Source organism: Callorhinchus milii, unplaced genomic scaffold (genome assembly GCF_018977255.1).
Source record: "Callorhinchus milii isolate IMCB2004 unplaced genomic scaffold, IMCB_Cmil_1.0 Scaffold2, whole genome shotgun sequence".
Classification (NCBI taxonomy): Eukaryota; Metazoa; Chordata; class Chondrichthyes; order Chimaeriformes; family Callorhinchidae; genus Callorhinchus; species Callorhinchus milii.
The window spans coordinates 55,906,720-55,931,625 of NW_024704743.1; the positions used below are offsets into that span (position 1 = coordinate 55,906,720).

The window sequence follows — 24,906 nt, forward strand, 5'->3', positions numbered from 1 at the left end:
TTGACCGAGCCTTCAGCTCCCCTCTCGACTCTCTTCCCCCTCCTCGCTCCCTCCCTCCCCTCACCCTGACCATTTCCCCCCTCCTCGCTCCCTCCCTTCCCTCCCCTCACCCTGACCATTTCCCCCTGCTCGGGTCCTGACCCAACTGTGCAGCACCTTGGGACGTCCTCCTGACGTGAAAGGTGCTTTATAAATGGAATCTTGTTGTTGTTGTTGTTAAGAGTATCCAAACCAAGCTGAGATTTACATGCATCCCACAGGAGAGGAAGAGGTGGAGATGGAGACCTGGGATGGAACGTCAGGTACTTCATGTCCCAGGCCCTGGTCCTGCATAACTGTCCAGCACTGCATCAAGCATCACAACTGCACAGTCCCATGTAGATAAGGCACCTTTGGATAATAATAATCCTTGCATTTGATATAGCACCTTATCAAGCCTTCGAGACGTCTCATAGCACTTCACAGAATATACTGTAAAGTGAATTGACGGCATATTTTGTGGGCGAAAAGCAGCAGCCAATTGTGCACATCAGTGTCCCACAAACACTCATGGATTGAGCGGTCAATTTATTATTTGTTTTAAGAAATTATTACCGAGGTCGCTCACTTGCGAGGTGAGTTCTCTAACCACTGAGCTACAGGACTGTCAAATTTGTGATAAGACACCACATATTGGAAAACTTAGCACCGCAATGTTGAAGAGGAAAGAGGGTGTGAAATAACATCAAACGGGATGTTTCGAAGTGTAGAGACAACGTGTTCCTTGGCTGAGTGGAGGAGGATAGGGGTGAAGGTGCTGACAATCCTCAAACCTGGGATCAAACACCTTCAGAGTCCCCACTGCCTTTCAACTCTCACACAGTTATTGAGTGCAGAGTCAATATTGAGCGCACATGGATTATAATAATCCTTTCATAACGGGAGGACATCTCAAAGTGGTTCACAAGATTTATTGTAAAGTATTTATAGGCGAACTTAATAGTCAGTGGTTGGGAGCTAGGAAGAGGAAGCACTCAGCATAGCACTATTGCTACTCACATTGATAGAGTTCCAAATTTATATATATACATATATTAAATGTAAACAATTGCAAATAAATACTTTGACCACCAAACTCTCATCCTTAAACATATTTTCTCTATTTTGACTTTGTAATTTTTCAACAAATATCTGTATATATATTATCCATATATGTAGCCTCCACTGCCTACAGAATCAATGGTTCACTCTATTGCAAAGAAATGGATTTCCACAACAACAACTACAACTTGCATTTATATAGCGGCCCTCATGCGGGGCAGGCTCTTGGAGCACTTAACAGGGTGGAGCCTGATGCACACATGAAGAGGAAGGTCTTCAGTCAAGATCTAAAAGAGGGGAAGGAGGGGGCAAGATGGTGGGATTGAGGGCGAGAGTTCCAAAGCGTAGCGGCTGAAACCAAGACCACCAATGATAGAGTGGAGGGGACAAGGAACAAGCAGGAGGCCACAGCCAACCGAGCAAAGGCAGTGGGTTGGGGAGTAAGTAGGTCAGAGAGTTAGGGAGGTACCAGGGCATGAAGAGATTTGAAAACAAGTAATAGGATCTTGAAATCAATTAATTTAGCAATAGGGAGCCAGTGGAGCTTGACTAGAACTAGTGTGATGAATTTTATACATAAATTTACACACCCCTGGAATAAAGTTTTTTCTGAGTCTAGATTTATTTAAATAATATAGTATTTCAGGGCATCCAGAATTTGGCAAGTTGTTGAATTCAGTCTTAGTTGTGAAGCTGACTTTCTGTAGTTGTTAAAAAAATACAAAAAAGCTTCAAAAATTAAGCTGTATTTAACAAATATTATGTTCATTGAGTAAATGTAGATCCAAGTGGAATTTTATCCCTCATTGTAATGCACATCCCAAATGATGTGAGCAATCGAAACTCAAGATTCCTATGTAGAGCGCAGCATTTTGACTCATCTGTACTCACCCGCCAAGGTTCACAATTACTGACCATTAGACAATACTAAGTTCTAATTCTTGGAGATGAATAAAAGTTCAATCGCAATCAACAAGAACAATTTACATTGGGGTGGGGGGTTTTAACGCATGCACACACACACAACATTAAGTAATCACTTAGGAACTTATGTGTTTCTTTACTGTAGTCAAGGGGATTATAGTGTAAGTATTCACATGCAATCTATCAATTTTAAACAATAAAATTGAATTTGTGATTATGTCTGGATTAGACCATGTTGCCTGCAGATCTATCACAGGAACAAATAGCTTTCGAGTGCATTGAACTTATCTTTTCTATTCTTTCCTGTGTAGTTTACTGGGCCAAAGTTTTGAGCTGGCAGCCTACATTTACATCTGGGAGAACTGCAGGCTCTTCTTCCTTCCCTGGGATTCGGTCTGGACATGGTGTTTGGCATTTTTAGGAGTGGACGTTGCTTACTACTGGCTCCATCGACTATCACACGGTAGGACAGGGAACAACTTCATTGACCCAGCAGTTATACTGATAATATGATCACATTATTTCGCTTCATTTTAAGTCTTTCATTGACATAGTTATTTTCAGAAGCAGCGGGGCATTTGCTAGAATTTTCATAAGGATCCAGCAAGTGTCTTTCTTTTACAAGTTCCCATGTATTTGATGAATTAATATAATTATCCTTGCATTTGAGGCCTTATCACGTTTTCCAGACGTCTCAAAGAGTTTCACAGGTTAAACTGTAAAGTGTAGTGACTGTGTATTTTGTGGGCAAAATATAATTCTATCAGCAGCCAAGTATGATCTGAACTATATGTAATACAAAACAATTGTAAGACTTAACAGAAGTGACAGACAAGGCATCTTCCGGGGGAAGACTGAAAGCGAAACATACATTCAAGAACCTTCTTTGGGGTTCGAGAAGGATTGAGGTATTTTGTTCTAGAGATGGGGTAGAACAAAATACCTTCCCAGGGAAAGGTATGTAATACTTTCCCAGGAAAGAATAGAAAAGAAATGTGGAGTCCTGTAGTCTCAGTGGTTAGAGCACTCGCCTTGCAAGTGAGAGACCTGAGTTCAATTCCAGGCAGGGCAAAACCTTGGGCAGGTTTCCTTACTCCACACGCCTAATAATAATCCCTCCAAAACAAAAAACAATAATAAATTGGTCATTTTCAATCCACGACTGTTTGTGGGACACTACTGTGCGCAATTGGCTGCGAGTTTCGCCCACAAATATACAGTCAATTCACTTTACAGTCTGTAAAGCGCTTTCTGTGAAGCGCTTTGAGACGTCAAGAAGACATGAAAAGCGCTATACCAAATGCAAGGATTATTATTTTATTATAGATGCTTTCCATGGGATATCAGTAGCTGATCATAATCTGAGGCTATTATGTGTCAAAAAATACATTTAGGTTATTTTGAAAAATGCAATCAAACCGTATTTGCCAACTTTTCTAAAGAAAAAACCCTTTGAAGAAAAACCTTGAGAGGCCGCTGTGTCCGAGGTTCTGAGTAAAATCCATTCTTTAATTGTCTTCCTGACTGTGCTTAAGAGCTGTAGACAGCGTGGTGGGAAGGAGAGGTGTACTGTCAACAACATGCTGAACTCCTGATCTTGCTGAATACCAATGAACATGTCTGTTGCTTCCCGCAGGAACAGAAGGCAACTGAGCAAGAGTTATACTGTACTTTTTTTTAGAAGCACCACTGCTAAAAGCAGTGTGTCTTGTAACAGATGCCTTCTTCAATTAAATAGAGAAGGCAAAATGGCTTCACAATTAGAAAGGACTGTTGAGATCACAACATACATTAAAAATAAGTACTGTTGATCACAGCTTTTCAGCGCTCGTTTACGCATTATCATCTTAACTAAACTTTCAATGTTCAGTTGCATCATGGGTCAGATTAGTGCCTGTGTGTGTGTGTGTGTGTGTGTATGTATGTGGCTCAGTGTGTGTTTGTCTATGTGTGGCTCAGTGTGTGTGTCTCTCTGTGTGTGTCTCGGTGTGTGTCTCAGTGTGTGTGTGTGGCTCAGTTGGTGTGTCTGGCTCAGTGTGTAGCTCAGTGTGTATGGCTCAGTATTTGTGTGTGCAGCTCAGTGTCTGTCTGTGTGGCTCAATGTGTGTGTGTCTCTATGTGTGTGTGTGTGTGTGTGTGGCTCAGTGTGTGTGTGTGTGTCTCAATGAGTACCTGTGTGTGTATGTGGCTCAGTTGTTGTGTGTGGCTCAGTGTGTGTGAGAGTGTGTGTGTGTGTGAAGCTCAGTTGATGTATGTGGCTCTGTGTGTGTGGCTCAGTGTGTGGCTGTGTGTGTGAGGCTCAGTTGGTGTGTGCATACACAGAATGACATATTTTCAAATGATTTAAAATTCTTACTCCTGAGCGTGTGGGAAATCTTCGGGGAATGGGACTTGGTTGGTTAAAGGAAAGGGATAGCAAAGGTGATTGTGGGAAAGTCATTGGGTGAAGGCGTACAAACTGTTGAGTTCTCCGTTGATGGTATGCGCCGCAGACAGGAAGAAAAGGATTTCATATGTTGTGCAGCGTTGGAACTATCTGAAGTTACACACAAGTCAAAGAAAAACATGGCTGTTGCTGAAAGGCCTGTGGAAAAAAAACATGCTTTACAAGTCGAGGGCTTTAGTCCTATACTTGCTAAGAACAGGTGTCAAGACACATTTTAACCACAATTTCTGTAAATCAATAAAATTTGCAGAATTTCCACCGGCATTATTTAAGAAATAGAATGTGATTAGGAATCCTGCAGTTCGAGTTCCAGTGGATGAGATGGCTCCAGAATAGACTTGATGAACCTAAAGGCCTCCCTCTGTATTGCAATTTTGGGGATTTTTTAAATAATTATGTGAGCGCAAGATTCAGGCTCCCAGCAGACACCTGATTGGCAACTGATAGTATTAAACACAAATGAGAGGATGCAGCCCTACAATGCAACATTCACAGAGCAGATCTGATCTGTTAATCACTTGACAGTGGGGGCATTTTCCAGATTTAACATGAAACCAGACCATTTGAAACAGGGGAATAGAGATTGGTTTAAATGGAGTGAAACGTGAAAACCACATGCCCGATCGATGTTCTAGTCAGACAATTTTGCTACATTACGTGTACGTTTATATTTTAGCTGCTGCCTAGGAATTAAGCGAATGACCTGGACTTTGACAGTGCGTAAAATGCCTTTTGAAATTCCCTCTTTAAACAGTACTTTGGTCAATTTATAGAACACTGGAACCTAAAGATATGATTCATGGTTAAGCAAATTGGAATCAATTTATAAAATGTAAAAGACATCTGTTTACCTTCATCTTATCTATGGTGTCATAAATCTCAACCAGCAGCACGCAGTTAAAGCTCAGTTGATAGAGCCTGTTTTCTTTTTAAGGGACGTAAAAGAAAAGTCACTTGGGTCAGACCTCAGCTGGAATGACTGAAGGTTTTGGACCTGTTGAAGGAAATGATGAGAGATAACTAAAATCCAGATGCTCACTCGACATTCTTTGACATATATTCTTCAGGGTTTAAAATTATACCTTTGTCCTTTGAGAGGAAGTATTAGAATTTAGCACGTTAGCTCTCTTTTGCCAAATGTACAAAGAAATGATGCATTTTTTGTAACAAAAAAAACCCTTCTCACTTTCCTCATTTATGTAAGATTTGGCTCCCTTAGAACAATTAGGTAGTATTATAGGAAACCGCCTTGCTTACTCTCAATGAAAGTTTAAGTTGTTTTCCACAGCTCTTGCATTGTCTTGACAATTGCATGAATGCACAATTCACCATGAAACCTCTCCTCTTCCTATCATTTCAAATCTGAATGAAAGCCATCTATTCATGGTAGTCTCTTGGTGTTTTCATGGAAAACTAACACGTAATTCCACAAGAACACAGATCCTGAAATCTGAGTCAGTCTGGGACTGTGGTACTTGCTGCCCACTGCATATTTTCACCAGGGGGTGTTTATCAAAGAGGTCTGGAGTCCTGCCACTGTGAATGATTGAAGGAGGATAGCTGACTTCTTGAAAGCTGTAATCATGAAAACTGAACAGAGGACCCTCCTAAATCACTCTCCAGCTAACAGCTGCTTGACCCAGTGGCTGTATCAGATGACAAGGGCTGATATATGCCAAAGATTATAGCTACTGAGCCAAGCAGGGGTTCAAGACAGTCCCTGTTGAATTTGTAGGTTCCTGTGTGTATTGCTTGTTTGGACGAAGAGTAAACCCTTCTGTAAATTGTGAAAATGTTATTTTATTTAGGAGTAGATGGCTGTTAGTGTTTGAAGAAGAACACTTGGAGTGATAAAGCAGCTTTAACCCTATTGGCAAGCAATTTATAATTTGTTTTTTAGCCTCAGGGTTTGAAGATGCATAAAACAAGTGCAAGTGAAGCAAAGGTCCAGGGAGTAAAGTCTCTGTACTGTACATTGAGGGTTACATCAGGGACTCTGCAATAACATTACAACAACCAAGTTCACAATACAAAGCTAGAGTTCAACCTGTTTGCCTCTTTATACTAATAGAACAATGATTATAAATGCCTTATCCAATATTACACATACATTGCAACATCACAATGTTTATTTCAAATGAAAGTGATAAGAAGGTGAGCTCATTGTTTACTACAGTTCACTGAAGCACTCAATAAAACACCAATCCAAAATCACTTTCACATTCATTGGTATGAAATGTGCACTACTTATTTGCCATCGCTGGATAAAATTATGCTTTGACCACAAGATTATCATAAGATTGGTTTTGCATGAAGGAAGCCTTTCAGTCCATCAGATCTCATCCTTCTAGAATACTTACCCTATTATCTGGTTACTTATTTATCTAATACATAAGGAAAAAGGGAATATAGAGGTATAGGAGCAGGGAATAGGAGGGATAGAAACTTGCGTGGAGTATAAATACCATCATGAACTAATTAAACCAAATGGCCTGTTTCCAAGCTATAACATTCTATGTCGTCCCATGTAATTCTAGGTAATAATCCTTGCATTTGATATAGCACCTTTTACATTGAGAGGCCATCTCAAAGTGCTTCACAGGATCTGCTGTCAAGTGGAGTGACTGTATTTGTGTTGTCAGCCTGGGTCAGTGGTAGCTGACTCACATGCATGTGAGTCAGAAGGTTGTGGGTTCATGCCCCACATTGTACTTGGAATCATATAGTCTAAGCTGACACTCCATTGCAGTGCTGGGGTGTGTGCATTTTTGGAGGTGCCGTCCTTTGAATGAGACGTTAAACCAAGATCTCGTCTGCCTGTTCAAGTGGATATTAATGATCCCATAGCACTATTCAAAAAGAGAAGGGCATTTCTCCCAGTGTCCTGGCCAACAAATCCCTCAAAAAAAAATTGGTCACTCACTCCATGGCTGTTTGCGGGATGCTGCTGTGTACAAACTGATTGCAGTGGTTCACCCATAAAATATAGTTAATCCACTTTACAGTATATCATGTGAAGCATTTTGAGATGTCTTGATTATGTGATAAGGTGCTATGTCAAAGATAAGATTATTATTATATTATTATTTTGTAGGTGAATGCGGCAGCCAATTTGTATATAGCAATGTCCCATGAAAAGCCATTAAGAGAATACCCAATTTTATCTGGAGGGATGTAAGACGACAAAAGCATATTGGAATTCTTCCTGGCATCTTTCAGGAGAACTGAAAGTAAAACAATAAAAAAAGTTGGAAATCTGGATTAAATTGGGAACACTGGAAATCCACAGCATGGCAGCCAGCAGGTGGAAGAGAAAATTAGATCAACACTTCGGATGAAGTATCATGCCTGAAATGCTGAGGTATTTTTCTCTTTTTAACAAACTGATTCCTGGGGCTGGTGAGACCTGTACAAGGTGGATGGGTTGCACCTGAACAGAGTTGGAACCAATGTCCTTGCAGGCAGTTGTTAGCAGCTGATACTATCAGTTGCCATCAACTACTGCTGTAAGGGAGGCTTTAAACTAATTTGGCAAGTGGAGAGGAAACCCGGATGTAACATCAGAGAGGCGAAACTAGGAACAGAGAGGAATGGAAGCGACAAATAACTTTGGAATAAAGAATAGTCCAGAAACAGGAGGGATCCAGGTTGGTGAGCTGCAGGTGCAGTTTACCACATGGGATTATGATGTAGTACAATAATAACACTCCTTGCATTTGATATAGCTCCTTATTACATCTTCAAGACATCTCAAAGTGCTTCACAGAATATACTGAAAAGCGAATTGACTATATTTTGTGGACTAAATGAGGCAGCCAATTGTGCACAGCAGTGTCCCACAAACAATCGTGGATTGAAGTGACCAATTTATTATTATTAATTTTTTTTAAAAGAATTATTACCCCTGGAAAAGCGATCCGCCGATCAATCAACAACCGGGTTCGTACTTACAGCTAGGTGAACAGAGGCATGTGGAGTAAAGAAACTTGCCTAACATTTTGCCCTGCCGGGAATCGAACCCAGGTCTCTCGCTTGAGAGGCGAGTGCTTTAACCATTGAGCTACAGGACTAATTGCACAACAATGAAGAGCAGACTCAAACAAGGGCAGAAATGGGAACTTAACATTCCTGGCTACAATGTATTCAGGAGGAATAGGGAAGGAAATTGATGAAAGATACTGTTACAGCCCTGGAAAGGGATGACGTGCTGGAGGGATCAAAGACGGAATCTATTTGGTTAGAGTTAAGGAGCAGAAGAGGAGCTGTTATGCTGTTAGGTGTATACTATAACTCACCAAATAGTGGGAAGGAGATAGAGGAGCAAATCTGATTTCAGAAAGGTGTAGAAATAATAGAGTACCTATAATAGGGAACTTCAATTATTCAAATACAGACTGTGAAGAAAACAGTGTAAAGTGCACAGAGGGGGATGAATTCTTAAAATGTGTGCAAGAGAACTTTCTTGATCAGTATGTTTCCAGCCCAACGAGGAAGGAAGCAGTGTTGGATCTAGTCCTGGGGAAGTAGAGCAGGTTTCAATGGGAGAGCATCTGGATAATAGTGATTCATATATCAGCAGGTTTAGAGTACAGAAGTTATGGAAAGGGAGAAGGAACAATCAAGGTGAGGGTACTCAACTGGAAGAGGCTATTTCAGTGAGTTGAAAAGGGATCTGACCCAGATGGATTGGAAACAAAGATTGATGGGTAAAACAGTAAACAAGCAATGGGAGGCTTTCAAAGAGTACAGACCAAACACATTACCATGTGGGGGAAATATGGATCATCCAAAGCTAGAGCTCTCTGGATGACTAAGGAAACTGGGATTAAAATGACGGTTATGATAAATGTCAGGTTCAAAATGCATTAGAGAATCAGAAGCTGAATACAGAAAGTTGCAGAGAAGAACTGAAAAAGGAAATAAGCGGCAAAGCGAGTATATGAGAAAAGATAAGTAGATAACATTAAAAGGAAACCTAAAGTATTCTATAAATATTAAAGAGTAAAAGGATGGTCAAAGGAAGGATGCGACTGATTATGGACCGAAAAGGAAATGTTCTTGTGGAGGCAGAGGGCATTGCTGAGGTATCGAATGAGTACTTTGCATCTGTCTTCACAAAAAAGGATGTTACCAATGGTATAGTAAAGGAGGAGAGAGTAGAAAAATTGGATAGGATAAAAATAGAGAATTATATTATAAAAATATAGAGCAGGTACTTAAAAGGTTACTAGCATTCACAGTAGAAAAGTCACCTGGTTCAGGTGGAATGTATCCTAGCTTACGAGGGAAGTTACGGTGGAAAGAGTGCAGGCTCTTACCACAATCTTTCAATTCTCCTTGAATATGGGAGTAGTACCTGAGTACTGGAGTGTTGCAAATGTTACACCCCTGTTCAAAAAAGAGAAGTATAAACCTGGAAACTACAGGCCATTCAGCCTAACGTCGGTGGTGGGGACAGTCAACATGGATTTGTTAAAGGCAAATCATGTTTGACAAACTTAATTGAGTTCTTTGATGATATAACAGAGAGGATTGATGAAGGTAGTGCAGTTGTTGTAGTGTATATGGACTTTCAGAAGGTGTTTGATAAGGTGCCACGTAATAGTCTAGTTAGAAAAATTGAAGCCCATGGGATAGGGACAGCAGCAGCATGTATATGAAATTGGCTGGGAGACAGAAAGCAGAGGGTAGTGGTGAATGGTTGTTTTTCTGACTCAAAGAAAATATACAGTGGTGTCCCCCCAGGGGTCGGTGTTAGGTCCACTGCTGTTTTTGATATACATAAATTATCTTGGACTTGGATATAGAGAGAAAAATGTTAAAGTTTGCAGATGATACAGAACTTGGAAATAGTAAACAGTGAGGAGGATGGTAGGAGGTGCTGACTGGTGAAATTGGCAGACACATGGCAGATGAACTTACGACAAAGAAGTGTGAGGTGATGTGTTTTGGGAGGAAGAATGGAAAAAGGCAATGTACAATAAATGGTACAGTTTTAAAGGGGGTACAGGAGCAGAGAGGCAAGACAGGTTGATAGAGCTGTTAAAAAAGCATATGGGATCTTGGCTTTATAAATAAGTACAGAAGCGAGGATGTTCTGCTAAATCTTTATAAGTCATTGGTTTGGCTTCAGTTGGAGTATTGTGCCCAATTCTGGGTGCCAAACTTTAGGAAAGATATTAAGGAGTTGGAGCAGGTACAGGTGAGATTTATCGGAATGGTACCAAGGATGAGGGACTGCAGTTATTTGGTGAGACTGGAGAAGCTGGGATTGTTCTCCTTACAATAAAGAAGGTAATGGGGAGATTTAATGTTATGAATGCTCAAAATTATGAGGGGTTTTGATAGAGTAGACAGGGAGAAACTGTTTCCAATGACAGGTGGGTAGGTAACATAGATTCAAGATAATTGGCAATGGCCTCCTTGTGTGCTGTAATATTCTATGATTCATCTGTTGTGGGTTTCAATTCCTTCACGTTGGATCCAACTACAGTAGAAACCCAGTTTGCGGTCACCTCAGTAATCCAGCCACCTCACAATTGTGGGCACATTTGCACTGTCTCTTTCATTGTCAGTGTAAAATAGACAGCCTCTGTCTGCTTCAGTAAACCGGGCACCTCACTATTCAGGACAACAGTCATTGATTACGGCTGTTACAGTGCCCTCCTCCGGTACAAACATGGTACAAACACCCCCCTCCTCTACTAACCTCTACAGTACACAGTGTGTTAGGTTTCGGGCTTCTCGCACTATTTCCTTGACATTGCTACTGTGGGCCGAGTGGGCTCCAGTCACGTGTGCGAGGCGCTGGGTGTGTTGGGATTGCGGAAACGGCGCGAGTGTGAAATTGACTTCACCCGGCGCCCGCGGCCTAACCTGAGCTCCTGCAGCCAATTCTTGGTAAGTGTTGTGAACATGCCACCACAGAAGGAATTGTCCTTACGTGAGAGAGTGGCACTTAACCAAAAACAGTGAGGGCAAAAGTCATAGACAGTTAGCTGTGAGCTATGGTATTGGCAGAACACAAGTTGCATTCTCAAATGAAGGTTGAATACATGATGGCTTTTGTTTGAAATGTGACAATGCCTTTATTTTAATGAGATTGCAAAGAATGGTTGTTAAATGTTCATCACCCTAGCCCATTACCAATGCCCTTAACATTACATCAGTCACCTGAATCACCCGACCTGTTTCAGTAATCAGGTCACCTCACCAAGTAGGTCACTTTTGCCCATTCACTTGAGAGACCGGATTATGATAACAGGCTTATGCGTAAATTACCTGATCTTTTCTGACCCCAGCTACTTTGACCTTAAATTGGCCATTAAATAATATTATAGGGTTCATTCCAACGTGAAAAATGGTAAAGTTTAAGATATTAATGGATAAACTGATTGATAGAAAATGCGACCCGCCAATTCTTAATATATCGACTGGTCCATAGGTATGCCCCCCTCCAATTCCCTTGATGTATCATATGCTTAATAGTAGTTAGATTTGTCCTAAAATTTACATTCTATTTAATATATCTGCACTTTTTAAGACAGTGAGATAAGTAAGGCTTTAATAGTTCAGAGGACCATGCATCAACAATTTAATTTATTTCACCCATTTGGAAATCAGTGAGATCTGTGAAGATATCATTTGCAGAATTATTGCACGGTGAAGCTTTTCTGGGAAGTGGTGGCCATCACAGTAATGCTGAATTGGCCAGTGCAACAATCCTGCAGCAATGCTGGTCTGTAAATGTTTGGAGACAGAGTGAAGTACCACAGGTTTTCTTCCCTTCAGTCTCTTAAAGACACATCAGAAGCAGATATATCATACAATACCTTGCATAGAGAATCTGTTCAGTTAACTGTTTCGATGGACCTCTGATATCAGAGTTCAAGCCCACTGGGATGCTACCCTGCATGAAGGGTACTATATAATGGCAAGTTATTTTTGTTGCAGCTAACTGCAAACTCTGCCTACTTTTATCAAGGCCATCAGTCAGTTTCTCCACACTATCTTCTAGAAAACAAAGGTATTGCACAAATCTTTTCATAGCAGCCAAACCAAAATCTGCTTGCTCTACAAGGGGAACAAAGGGGGGTACAGAGGTGCTGTCTCCAGGAGGTCTCCTCCACCAGAGAAACTGTCAACTCTTATAACCTCCAGCATTGAGTCATGTTCCTCGCCAGTGATGCATGACAACAAGAACAACAACAAGAAGATTCAATTTATAGAGCGCCTTTCACGTCAGGAGGACGTCCCAAGGCGCTGTACAGTTGGGTCAGGACCCGAGCAAGGGGGAAATGGTCAGGGTGAGGGGAGCGAGGAGGGGGTAGAGAGTCGAGAGGGGAGCTGAAGGCACAACAACAACAACAACAAGATTCCATTTATAGAGCGCGTTTCACGTCAGGAGGACGTCCCAAGGCGCTGTACAGTTGGGTCAGGACCCGAGCAGGGGAGAAATGGCACGGTCAAATAGAAAGGTCTTGAGACCGGCCTTGAAGGAGGAAAGGGAGGAGGCAGCGAAGGCACTGGGAGATAGAGTTCCAGAGACTAGGGGCTGAGAGGCTGAAGGCCCGGCCACCGATGGTAGGGCGGTTGGGGCGGGGGATGTGGAGCAGACTGGAGCCAGAGGAACGGAGGGTACGGGCAGGTAGGTAGGGGGATAGTAGGTCAGAGAGGTAGGAGGGAGCAAGGCCGTGAATGGCCTTGTAGGTGAGGATGAGGATCTTGAATTCGATCCTCTGGGGGATGGGGAGCCAGTGGAGGCGAGCGAAGGTGGGAGTGATGTGGTCGCGAAGCCTGGTGCGGGACAGTACACGAGCTGCAGAGTTCTGAATGACCTGCAGCTTGTGGAGGGAGGTGCCGGGAAGGCCGGCGAGGAGAGAGTTCCCATAGTCCAGCCTTGAGGTGATAAAGGCGTGGACCAGAGTTTCAGCAGCGTGAGGGGTGAGGTAGTGCCGTAGTCTGGCGATGTTCCAGAGGTGGTGGAAGGCAGTGCCAGTTGTGGCGCGGATATGAGGGAGAAAGGACAGCTCAGGGTCGAAAAGAACACAGAGGTTCCTGACTGGCTTTGAGAGGTGGAGAGTGCAGCCTTGGATGCTGATGCTGTCAGCGCCTGAGGTGCGGAGCCGCTGACACGAGCCAATCAGGAGGGCCTCAGTTTTACGCACGTTGAGCTGAAGAAAATGGGAGTGATGGTGGCAGTTTTTAAGGGAATGGGAACAGAGCCAGAGGAGAGGGACAGGTTGACGATGTCTGTGATGTGTGGGACAAGGAGGTGGAGCTGGGAGATAAGGAGTGGAGTGGGGATGGAGTCAAGGGAGCAGGTGGTGGGTTTCAGGGATAGGATGAGTTTGGTGGCAGAGGGTGGGGAAACGGGTACGAATGTGTGTAGGGGAGGATGGGTAGGAGTCGGAGTGTGGGAGGGAGGGGTGGGGGGTGGGTGGGTGTTGGAGGGGAAGTGACCGCGGAGCGAATTCCTTTGACTAATCCAGTCCTCAACTCACTTCTAAACTTTTCACTATTCATGTACTTTCTCATTGAGTCTGATGCTGCTACTAAATCTAACGTAAGCACAGCATGTGGGCGGGATATCATTCCACTCATAAAGTGGTGCAAAAGTCTTTATGGTAGCCTTAACGCAAAATGTTTACCCCACCTACCAAACTGCAGATAAGTACACAATGCTGGAGAGCCAATAAATAACAGACTTTTCTAGACTCTCAGGAAAATGAGCATGGAGGTGGATCGTGGATAGGGGGATAGGGGAGAATTGTGAGGACAAATGGACCTAAGAGGGGTTACAGAGCGCTTACCATGAACCTAGGTGTCTGCACCCCTCCAGGAGAATTAACAGTAAAGAGAGCGGTCTGTCTCTGTTGGGGCTGCTGTGGTTTCCCCTCTTGTGTTAATAAACCAGATGAGTCTTGTAACAAGTGTGTGTCCGTGTGTCTCAGTATCTACCTGGCTCGAGTGGTCAGCAGTTATAATACGGATTGGACCAACCTCAAATTTACTATAAGTATTCACCTTCTAGTTTCTGAAACAGTTTGGGATTCCACTTTTGGGTTTGGAACTCATCCTTAATACATAATATTACAAACAATTTAAACTAAAGTAAATCAACGACTGCTTGGCTGAAGACTAGCTGATTATTGTGCTTTGGCTTGGATTCTTCGTTGGTAGATTGCTTCAGTCAGCTTTTATACTGGAACGCTTTGTGTTTTCATCATCTGGCAATGCATATTACCTGGCAATAGTAGGCAGTTGGATCATTGTCAAAATATGGCAGTTCTTGAGACTAATTAGATGAAAATAAATGTGAGGTGGGTCTTTTAAAAATAAGCACACTTGAATTGAGTGTGAGGAGAATCTTTTGGTGGGATACAGCATGTGATTATTTTACGGAAGATCATCAGTCATACTATATGTTCTGACTAGTAATGAGGAGATTCTTTTTCAATGTATCAATGACTGAATCTTTTGCCATGACCACATTGGTTTTCCCCCATTTTTCCAAGTTGCGATGACCAGGTTTAGGGCTGGCTGACAACATTGAACAAGAAACACCTTACACCCACTACAGGGCCCCATTAATAACTGCAATCCTTGTCCATTTTCTGTCCTTCCGCTCCACCAGTTTGGGATGGTGCCAGCTACCAAACATGGGATCCACAGGCTAAAAGTGGTCTCATATGATTTGACTCAAATTTCTCGATTGTTCACAAAACCTTATGAAGAAATTGGAAATTCTCAGTGTCGAACTGTCCAGCATCACAGTGTTGGTTTTACATTGTGTATTTACTGAAAGTGTAAATTTGCACATTTTATATTTAAATATAAAAGGGAGAGCTTCCTACCTTTCAGTAAGTAAGCAGAGAGGTTCCTACCTTTCAGGGTGAAACTTTGGGCAAGTTTCCTTACTCCACATACCTGATAATAATCCCTCAAGAAAAAAAACAATAATAATTTGATAACTCAATCCACGCCTGTTTGCAACACTCTACTGTACACAATTGGCTCCCACGTTTCGCCCACAAACTATACAGTCAATTCACTTTACAGTATATTCTATGAAGCTCTTTGAGACATCTGGAAGACATGAAATTCAAATGCAAGGATTGTTATTATTCTTAATCGCTGCATTAGTGTATGCTTTTCAGCTGTATAAAACTAAAAAGGTGAGATATAATACAGCTACAATGTGACTGTAAATTGACAGGTATGTGTATTTATGCAAGAGATGTATTGAAGATATATAATGTGTGTTTTTGATACAATGGTAGATTTGAAGGTTAAATTCAAATACAAGATATTTCCTTGAAGACAAAAAGCAAAACAAATTTGAAAGTAAACCTTTTGGTCAGGATGTGGAATGTCAGTGTTTCTAGGGCAGATCTCTCCTGAACCTAAAGCAAATTGAGAGGAAACAATAGCAGTTTGCTGTCAGTGGTGGTCATTATTAAGACTCCCTGCTCCCAAAAAAACAGTGGTTTGACCTGTTGTTAGCCTTGCCAAAGTGAACATTTCATTTTTTTTCCCCTTTCTTTGAGATATGGCTTCTCTAAGTTATGGCTATGTACACCAAGTACAGCAACAACAAACCACATAGCGCTTTTTACATCGGGAGGACATCCCAAGGCCCTGAACAACACCAATTTGCATTTATTTAGTGTCCTTCACACAAAGTAGGGTCTCTGAGCGCTTAATATTGACAGAGCTTGATGCCGAGCTGGGAGAGAGAAGGGAGGTGAGCGATAACTCGGTGAAGAGGAAGATCTTCAGATGCAATCTGAAGATGGGAAGCAGGTACCAAGGTGGAGGTATTGAGGCAAGGAGACCAGGTAATTATGTTGTGGGGTGGGCGGGGGTTGCATGTTCACCTACTGCTATATGAGAATATAGCATCCGCTATCTATTCGTGAGTATAGTGCATATGAATGTTTTCTCATACGGAATACCTGACGATTTGGTGTATATAGTGTCAGCTTGGCATGTGCAAAATCTCATCCACTGTCATCAAGAATATATAATAATAATAATTCATTCTATTGATGTTTGTGGTATATTGCTGTGTGCAAATTGGCTGCTGTGTTCACCACAAAATACATGCAGTCACACCACTTTACAGTATACCTTGTGAGGCATATTGAAACATCTCCACAATGTGAACAGATGCTATAGCAAATGCTAAGGATTATTATTTATTTCATAATAATAATTGTAATTGATATAGCACCTTTCATGTCAGGAGGATGTCCCAAAGCTTTCACAGGATTTACTGTAAAATGTATTGACTATGTATTTTTAGGCTATTTTGCGCAATATGTATGTCAATAATCAGCCATGAAGTGAATGACCAATTTTATCTGGGGGATTGTTGGCCAGAACACCAGGAGAAATTCCCTTCTCTTTCCAAACAATGACATGGGATCTTTAACATCCATCTGAACAGGCAGATGGTTTAATATCTCATCTGAAGCACAGCACAAACAAAAATGCTTTGCTCCCCAGAAATGTATTGGAGTGGGGTGTCAGACTAGACTGTGAGCCTAAAGTCCCAACATGCAGATTGAATGTACAACCTTCTGACTCGGAAGCTGGAGTGCTACCTACTGAGCGAAGCTGACACCTGAATATCTGTCTTGCAAATAAAACTGGCCACCCAGCAATATTTGGCACTGGCAGATACTGCTGCCTTTTGAACCGTATTATTTTGGAAGAGTATAAAGTGTGTGTGTGTTTCTCAGTATCGCTGGCCTCTTATACTGAAGGTTCACCATGTGAGAGGCATGTTGCTGCAGGCAATACCTTATGGTAGTAGAACTCTATCCAGGCGTTATCAATAACAACTTGCATTTATATAATAATAATAATCCTCACATTTGATACAGCACGTTTCATGTCTCAAAGCGCTTCATAGAATATACTGTAAAGTAAATTGACTATATTTGTGGGAGAAACACGGCAGCCAATTGCGCACAGCAGTGTCCCACAAACAGTCGTGGATTGAGTGACCAAATTATTATTTTGTTTTTTTGAGGGATTATTATCCCTGGAAAAGCGATCTACCAATCAATTAACAACCAGGTTCCTACTTACTGCTAGGTAAACAGAGGCGTGTGGAGTTAGGAAACTTGCCCAACATTTTGCCCTGCCGGGAATCGAACCCCGGTCTCTTGCTTGAGAGGCGAGCGCTCTAACCACTGAGCTGCAGGACTCCCCTCCTGTAGCTCAGTGCCCCTCATGCAGGGTAGTGCCTCAGGGCACTTAACAGTGGAGGAGCACGACAAGTAGTCTAAAGAAGGACCTGTACCATCCCCAAAGAAGTGTGAAGAGCACACCATTAGCAGCAGCATTGGAAGATCCTGTGCTATCTCTTCCGCCACCCATTCATCTGAATGACTACAGCATGAAGTTGGGAAAAAAGCAGAGATGTAAAGCAGGGAAAATCATAACAATAAAGAGAAAGAGCATGCAGTTGTTGTTATGCAACATTTTACTGCATCTGAATGCCAACTATGTCATTAAAACTCAATTATTATTGGAAAAATTGCATCCAGAATAGTTAAAACTGTTACCACATATCTTAGGGTTTTCTATTTACGCAGAACATCAATGCTCCTTTAAACAAGCATCGTAAATAATACAGCTTGCGAGATGTTTTTATGAATGCCTTGTAAATGCCAAAAACTGTGTTCCAGATGTGTTCTTTTGAAAGTCTTTCCAATTTGTTCTCTGCAATGAATTTTTATAGTTTTTAAAAAAAACTCTTTCCTATTCTGCCCACCCCTCATTCTACCCCCCCACCCCACTCCCCCCCACCCACCCCCCCCACACACACACTTTCTCCTGCAATACTGTGCCAGCTTTTTATAACTTCACCCAGGGAGTAGACAGGCTGGGAGGTTCAAGCCTTTCATCGTGCTGCTCTATTGCTGGCTGCTGGATGGTGATAGGTGAGAGTGCTATGCGGTGACTGTCTCTCTCTGTTTTAATGACAAACCATACTTGCACTTCATACCATCTCTTACCAGTACAGTTGAATGTGGGGGGAGCTCCATGTGTGGAGAATCGTGGATGCAAACCCATATCCTACCACTCTGTGGCACTGCCTGCCCGTGCTGCCAAACACAATCTCTTATTAATCTCTATTTTGTAATTACATCTGCAAGGAATATGCAAGTACTGCAAGTGCTTTTTCCACCTCATAACAGGGAATCTGTGTGGTTGCCATTGAAGTAAATAACCAAGGTTCGAGAATGGCTTTAATATGTAACCAGATTAGTTTAGTCCTCAGTACGGCATTTTGCAGGAACATGAATACCTTTAAATTGCATACTCTAAAATTTGCTTCAAACTTGTTATGGGGTATAAAATATACTACTTGGTTTTCAGCTCGTGGTGGCCTCTTGATGTCAGCTGGAAATCATTGCGAAATATGCATTTAAAGGAGCATTTTTGGCTTGCAAGTGAAGAACTGCATGAGGCCAGATTGGGGTATCAAATGGGCCAAACAGGCCAACCAGTTTGCAGTCACTGTAATAAATAAAGGGTGAAGTTGTTAAATATTGTTCATTGTGTGAATGAAGGAGATGACACAACTGTTTAGCGATGCAAAGTGAAGCAACAGCAGCATTAGTTTACATTTATATAGAGTCTTCATCTCAGGAGGATGATTCAAAGCACTTCACACAGCTAACTGGACATGCAAGCTTGAGGTGGGGGTTGTGGGGAGCTAAAGAAAGTGGGGTGTGGAGGGCAAAGAGGACCAAAAATGCATTCGAAGAATAGGTTTTAATAATAACAGCAACAGTAATGTTCACATGGAAAATGATTAAAAAAAGCTTTACAAAGGTTTACAATTGATATAGCTCCTTTCACATCAGGAGAATGTCCCAAGAAACTACACAGGATACACTATGAAGTGCTGTGATTGTGTGTGTTTTGCACAAATGTGAGGGTAGGGTTGAGGTGCCCGAAAATGAGGTAGGAGAGTGATAGAGCAGAGGTGAGATAAGTCTTTAGGTAGTTTGAATGCAGTTAGGGTAGGAGCAAGGCAGTGGTATATAGAAAGAGCGTTCCAGGCAGTGAGTGCAAAGTGGTTAAAAGATGATCCACTGATGTTGGGGTATAGGTATGAAACAGACTAGAATTGGTGGAGTAGAAGGAGCAGACAGGGAAGTCGGGTACATATTGAGATGGACCTCAGTCTGTGGATGATGTCACAAATGGGAACATTTGGGTGAGGAAAAGGCTGGAGTCCTGAGAAACACTGCATATGACTGCACAGGAGCAGGAGGAGAAGTCTAAAAAGTGATGGAATAGACATAGTCAATAAGACTTGTAGGAGTGAAACCAGGAAAGTGCAGAGGCACAGAAACGTTGAAGGGAAGATAGATGGTGGTGAAGAATCGAGTGGTCAATGGTGTTGAAAGTAACAATGGAGGACAAGAAGGCACAGTAGAGGGAGTCCTGGTCACAGGCAGTGAAAGTTAGTTATTGGAGGATGTTGAATGTTTATGTGGGTGGTACAGTTAACATTTTAAAAGAAAGATGCAGCTCATTCTATATTTGTCAGTAAATATAGTGATGTTGACAGGATGCACATTATTATTCCGCATTTGTCTGTGATTTTCCTGGCTTTGGTATTAATGCCTTATAATGAGAAATTGTATATTCCACTACTAGTGAAGTGCTGCTCTCTGGAACATCTATTGCATAGTTATGTGTTTTCAGCAGTCACAAAGCTTTTATTCTGGATCACGTTTGTTCAAAAATGTTGTTCAAACCATTATTGGCAGGCTCATTGACCAGTGTCATCACATATATTGCTGATTTGGCTCTGTGGAGTTTTTAGTCTTGCATCATAATGCAATTCCTCTGTTGTGATATCTCAATAAAGCTTTAATCAATTGGTACACAGATTGTAGTGTCACTCTGAAAATGTCAAATTTTAGCATAAGTCTCTTGTCCCTGAAGATTGTAGGACTTCAGGACTTTGAGGTTGTATAGTTTCGACTGACACATTAGTGCAATACTAGAGGAATGCAGCATTGTCAGAGGTGTCGTCCTTTGGGTGAGATATTAAATTGAGGTCCTATCTGCCTGGTTACAGAAACATTAAAGATCCCATGATTGTTCAAAAAGAGAAATGAGTTTCTTACAGTGTTATGGCTAACAATTCCCCAATTAAAACTGGACTGCCTCCAGGAGGTGAATGGTTCTGCACTACTCCAGCGACCTGCTGATGACAACCCAGCCCGCCTGACTCGTTGGTAGGACCTAGAAGGACAAACCAGTAACATTCAGAGTGTACATCTTGCAGCCCATTGTGCCTGTGGCCTTTTCATGCTGATTTAGTCCTGAACATCAAGCAGCAGAGACCTGCGAGGTCAGGTTGCTTCTCTGATTACACAAGACGTGATTTTGGTCAGGGATCTGTGTTTGCATTTGCTGTTTGCTTAATCTCCAAAGGGAAGCTTTTCATGTTTTTGCCTCTTGTCGTGAGCAGATAAGAATTGAGGGAAAAATGGGCTTCTTTGATTACATCTAATGATGAAACTAGCTGTTATCCGTGATTGTGAAGCCAGATTTAATAGGTGGAATATATCATTCAGTGATACACGAGCCATCAATATAAAGGATTCTTCAGACATGCAGCCTTTCTGGAATTCTGTACTGTAATCTTAAAGCTGCAAAGTCACCTCTGTTTTTACTTCTCAGAATTCTCTGCAATAAACCTGAAATATCATTATCCCTTGCCTCCTTAAAGGCACCCTCCTTCAGTCACTTTCCTACCCCTACCCTCCACACTCCCTGATCCCAACCCCCTGCTCAGGTCCAAATCCCTTACTGTCCAGCGCCTTGGGACGTTCTCCTGACGTGAAAGGTGCTATACTAATGTAATTTGTTGTTATTGTTGTTCAAAATGCAGTGTTCCATAAGGGATTCAATGTGCTAATTATTACATTCTGAATATGAATATAACATTTCAGTGGATTTTTATCTCCTCATGCCAGCTTTGAGACCAATAACTAAAATCATGGCAATTCCAGTTGCCATTTTAAAGCTCCGCTGTTTAAACTTTATGTGCTTTTATATGTGTGCTCATATGTGTTTGTGCACATATGTGTGTGTGTGCGCGTGTGTGTGGTAGGTGGGGGGGCTCTAATTGTTAGTTTCTGCTGACCTGTGTTGCCCATCAGGAAGCTCGTAGGGAGTTTCTGGTACCTACCATCACCTGGTAAAGACTCAAACCCACACTTGTTGGATATCAAATGATCAACTAATGATTTTCCTGTGGGCGTGTGTGTGTGCGGCGGGGCCTCCTTGAGCTGAACTGGCTCCAAAGTGATATGTTTGGCAACGGAATGCCGGAATAGAGTCCACCCTCTGTGGCGATCTCAGAAGTCCAGTTCTTGAGCCAGGTGGGTCTGCAGTATTCTAGGACACTGCTGATGATACAACAGCCAGCCTGACTCATCAGCAGGACTTGGAAAGTCACTGAGGCCAGGGATTCTTCCCAATCAGCTCCCATTAACTCTGAAAGCCAAAGCCGTAAAGGATAGGGTGATCCGATCTGGACAAGCAGCAGGAAAGCTTGCCAGACAGTGTTCTCAATGGCAAGCATGTGGTTTTAGCTGGCTAAACTCCAGCAGTATCCCAATGCACATTCTGGATCCCTAACCCTTGTCTTTCACCTGCATCTAATATTTTCTAGAATTAGTATTATCTGGAATTTGATAGGCAGAATGCATCCCTCCAGGGAGAGAATGAGCATCCCACTCCAATAAACATCTCTGGAATTTCCATGTGTAGGCGGGATGCATGGAATTCTGTTTGCTTTGGATACTTTTAAACATGGTAATGGCTTTCTGCACGTGTCAGAAACTTGGTTGACCATAAAAAAAGTTAATAAGTTTATCGACCTTTGGGCAGCACAATCTTTTAAGGACAAAATACACTTACAAACCCACAGCTCTAAGTCAATTAAGTTAACCAACTAGACGACTGACTGTAAAAACATGCTCAATTCACTGGTACAATATAAACAATTCCCTTCTCAGTAGACAGATCCAGGTATTACCATGGAATGAAAAGTCCCTTTCTCTTTAAGCTCACCATTTACTTTAATATGCTTCCCATCTGAACACATGGTCTGCAATAATGTCCTGCTGTGCAGAAAGATGAGGACACAGTTTGCAACGAAGCCTTCGCTTCCTACCAGTGATACAAAATGTAATTGATCTGTCAAAGGCATTCCGGATGCATGCTTTTGCAGCTTTCCCACAAATCCCAAAAGAAAATTGAACAAAAGGTGAATTATCTTTTCAATGCCACAATTTAACCAGGTTTCATTCATAAAACCTGCTTAAAAAAAAAATCCTCCAATTTCTCCTGCAACGTTGATAGCAATGAAGGAAATAAAACAAAAAACAACTTGCTTGAGTGGGGCCTCGATCAAAGAGAGAAACAATGTGACCTCAAGATAAAGCTCATGCTTGTTGGAAGTCTTGTTGGAACATTCTGGAATATGCACACTTCCTTTACCCCTGTTTTATTGGGCTCCTGGTGGAGCTGAAGAAATATTTGTAAGATGTTTTTCTGGAACAATGCAACCTGAAATATAAACTATAATACAGCTGAATGCCATTATATTGGCCCCCCTCCCACCCTGGTATGGTATATCCTCACTTTTAGCGCTGCTTACTGTGGACCCGTGTTATCTAGCAGTGTGGTACACCTCGCTTGCAAAACTGACTAGGTAGCTAAAAAATAACCAATTTCCTGGTCATCAGATCGCTATTGACATCACTTTTTGTGCCAGGACGTGTTGCTGATATCACTTCCTGCACCTCGAAGCATCACTGACATCACTTCCTGCATCAACAAGGGTTGCTGATATCATTTCCTGCACTATGTGCAGCATGCAGGAAATTACATCAGCATCACTTCTTGCACATAGTCCACATGTGTGCAATACACAGGATGTGACATCAGCAGTGAACTGAAAACCTGGAAGTTGGCTATTTATCCACTCTTTGTTTCTAAAGTAAACTGTGAGTGATTGGACCCAAATAAACCTATTATAAGCATTCAGTGTTCAGAATGTGCCACTTTCACTGTAAAACACTGTAGAGCATAGACCAAATAAAACATGTTTGACATCCTCTGTAAGGTTGGGTGCATTGGGAGTGCCTGTAGCGAGCAAATCATAATGGCAGTTTGGAGTGTAGGATAGGCTATTGAGTTTGGTCTGGAGTTCAGTCAAGTCCATTTCCATGTCTATTTTCCATATCTTTAATAAATGGATGTTCTGCATTTTTTTNGCAATTAGAAATTGACAGGAAGTAGAAAAATTATTATCTCATAAAATAAATGGATAAATTAAAATGTTGAACATTGAAGTAGAAAACATCTGTATTTGACATCCTTCTGGTTTAATGTCTGTTCCAACGTATGGCTCAGTTGATGGCACTCTCATCTCTGAGCCAGAAGATTGTGGGCTCATGTCAGGACTTTTAACTCACATAATCTAGGCTGACACTCCAATGCATTGCTTGGGTGTATTGCATTATTGGATGTGCCGTACTTCAGATAAGATGCTGAAGCAAGGTCCTGTCTCCAATCCAAGTGGCATTATTCAACAACAACAAACTTATATAGTGCCTTTCATGTTAGGAGGATGTTCCAAGACCCTGGAAGTTGAAAGTTTCCACTTGAGCTGGGGTTTGGATTCAAGAGGGGTGGGGAGCAAGAGGGAAGGTGGTGGGAGGATGACCAAAGGCATGGTCAAAAGGAAGGTCTTGAAATGGACCTTGAAGGGGGCAAGGGAAAGGGTGAAGCGACTCCAAGATGAAGTTTCAGAGGGTGGGGACAGAATGGCTGAAGGTCCGCCTGTTGATCGTGGGTGGGCAGGGGATGTGAAGCCAGTGTCCCCTGAGGGGAGGGAGTTGATAATGTTTTAGAGGTAGGGTGGGGCAAGACGATGGAAGGCTTCAAAAGGATTAGGATCTTGAACTCTATTCTCTAGGGGATGGGAAGCCAGTGGAGCTGGGTAAGGACGGGGGCAATTGGCTCACGGAGCCTGGTGTGGGTTTTGGGCTAGGGTTAAGGTTAAAATTCACTTAATGGCTATTTGTAGGTCATTGCTGTTTGGAAATTGGCTGCAGCATTCGCCCATAAAATACACAACCATATCACTTTACAGTAAAATCATGTGGCATCCTTCTGACATGAATGGTCGCATATCAAATGCAAGGATTATTATTATTTATTGGTTATTATTCTATCTTTAAATCCCACCTTTACATCTTTGATTGTGCCTATGGTCACTTCTCCCTTCCCCTCTTCCTTGCTCGGAGTCCAACTCTGCCATTGTGCAGTGCTCCGAGATGCTATTTTGCATGAATGGCGCAATATAAATGCAAGTTGTTGTTATGGCACCATCCAATAAT

The 24,906-nt window shown here is 42.0% G+C and overlaps 1 protein-coding gene and 1 non-coding gene across 3 annotated transcripts in view; one reads left to right on the forward strand and one right to left on the reverse strand.

The window, feature by feature from the left end:
- agmo (alkylglycerol monooxygenase) overlaps window positions 1-24,906 on the forward strand; it is a 152,377-nt gene that overhangs the window by 43,075 nt on the left and 84,396 nt on the right. For both annotated transcript variants that reach the window (XM_007899710.2, NM_001292281.1), the window contains 1 exon segment: window positions 2,316-2,467. In XM_007899710.2, the coding sequence (XP_007897901.1) occupies window positions 2,316-2,467 (152 nt within the window).
- On the reverse strand, window positions 8,449-8,520 carry trnae-cuc. The gene has a single exon. It is a non-coding gene; the product is annotated as a tRNA-Glu (tRNA).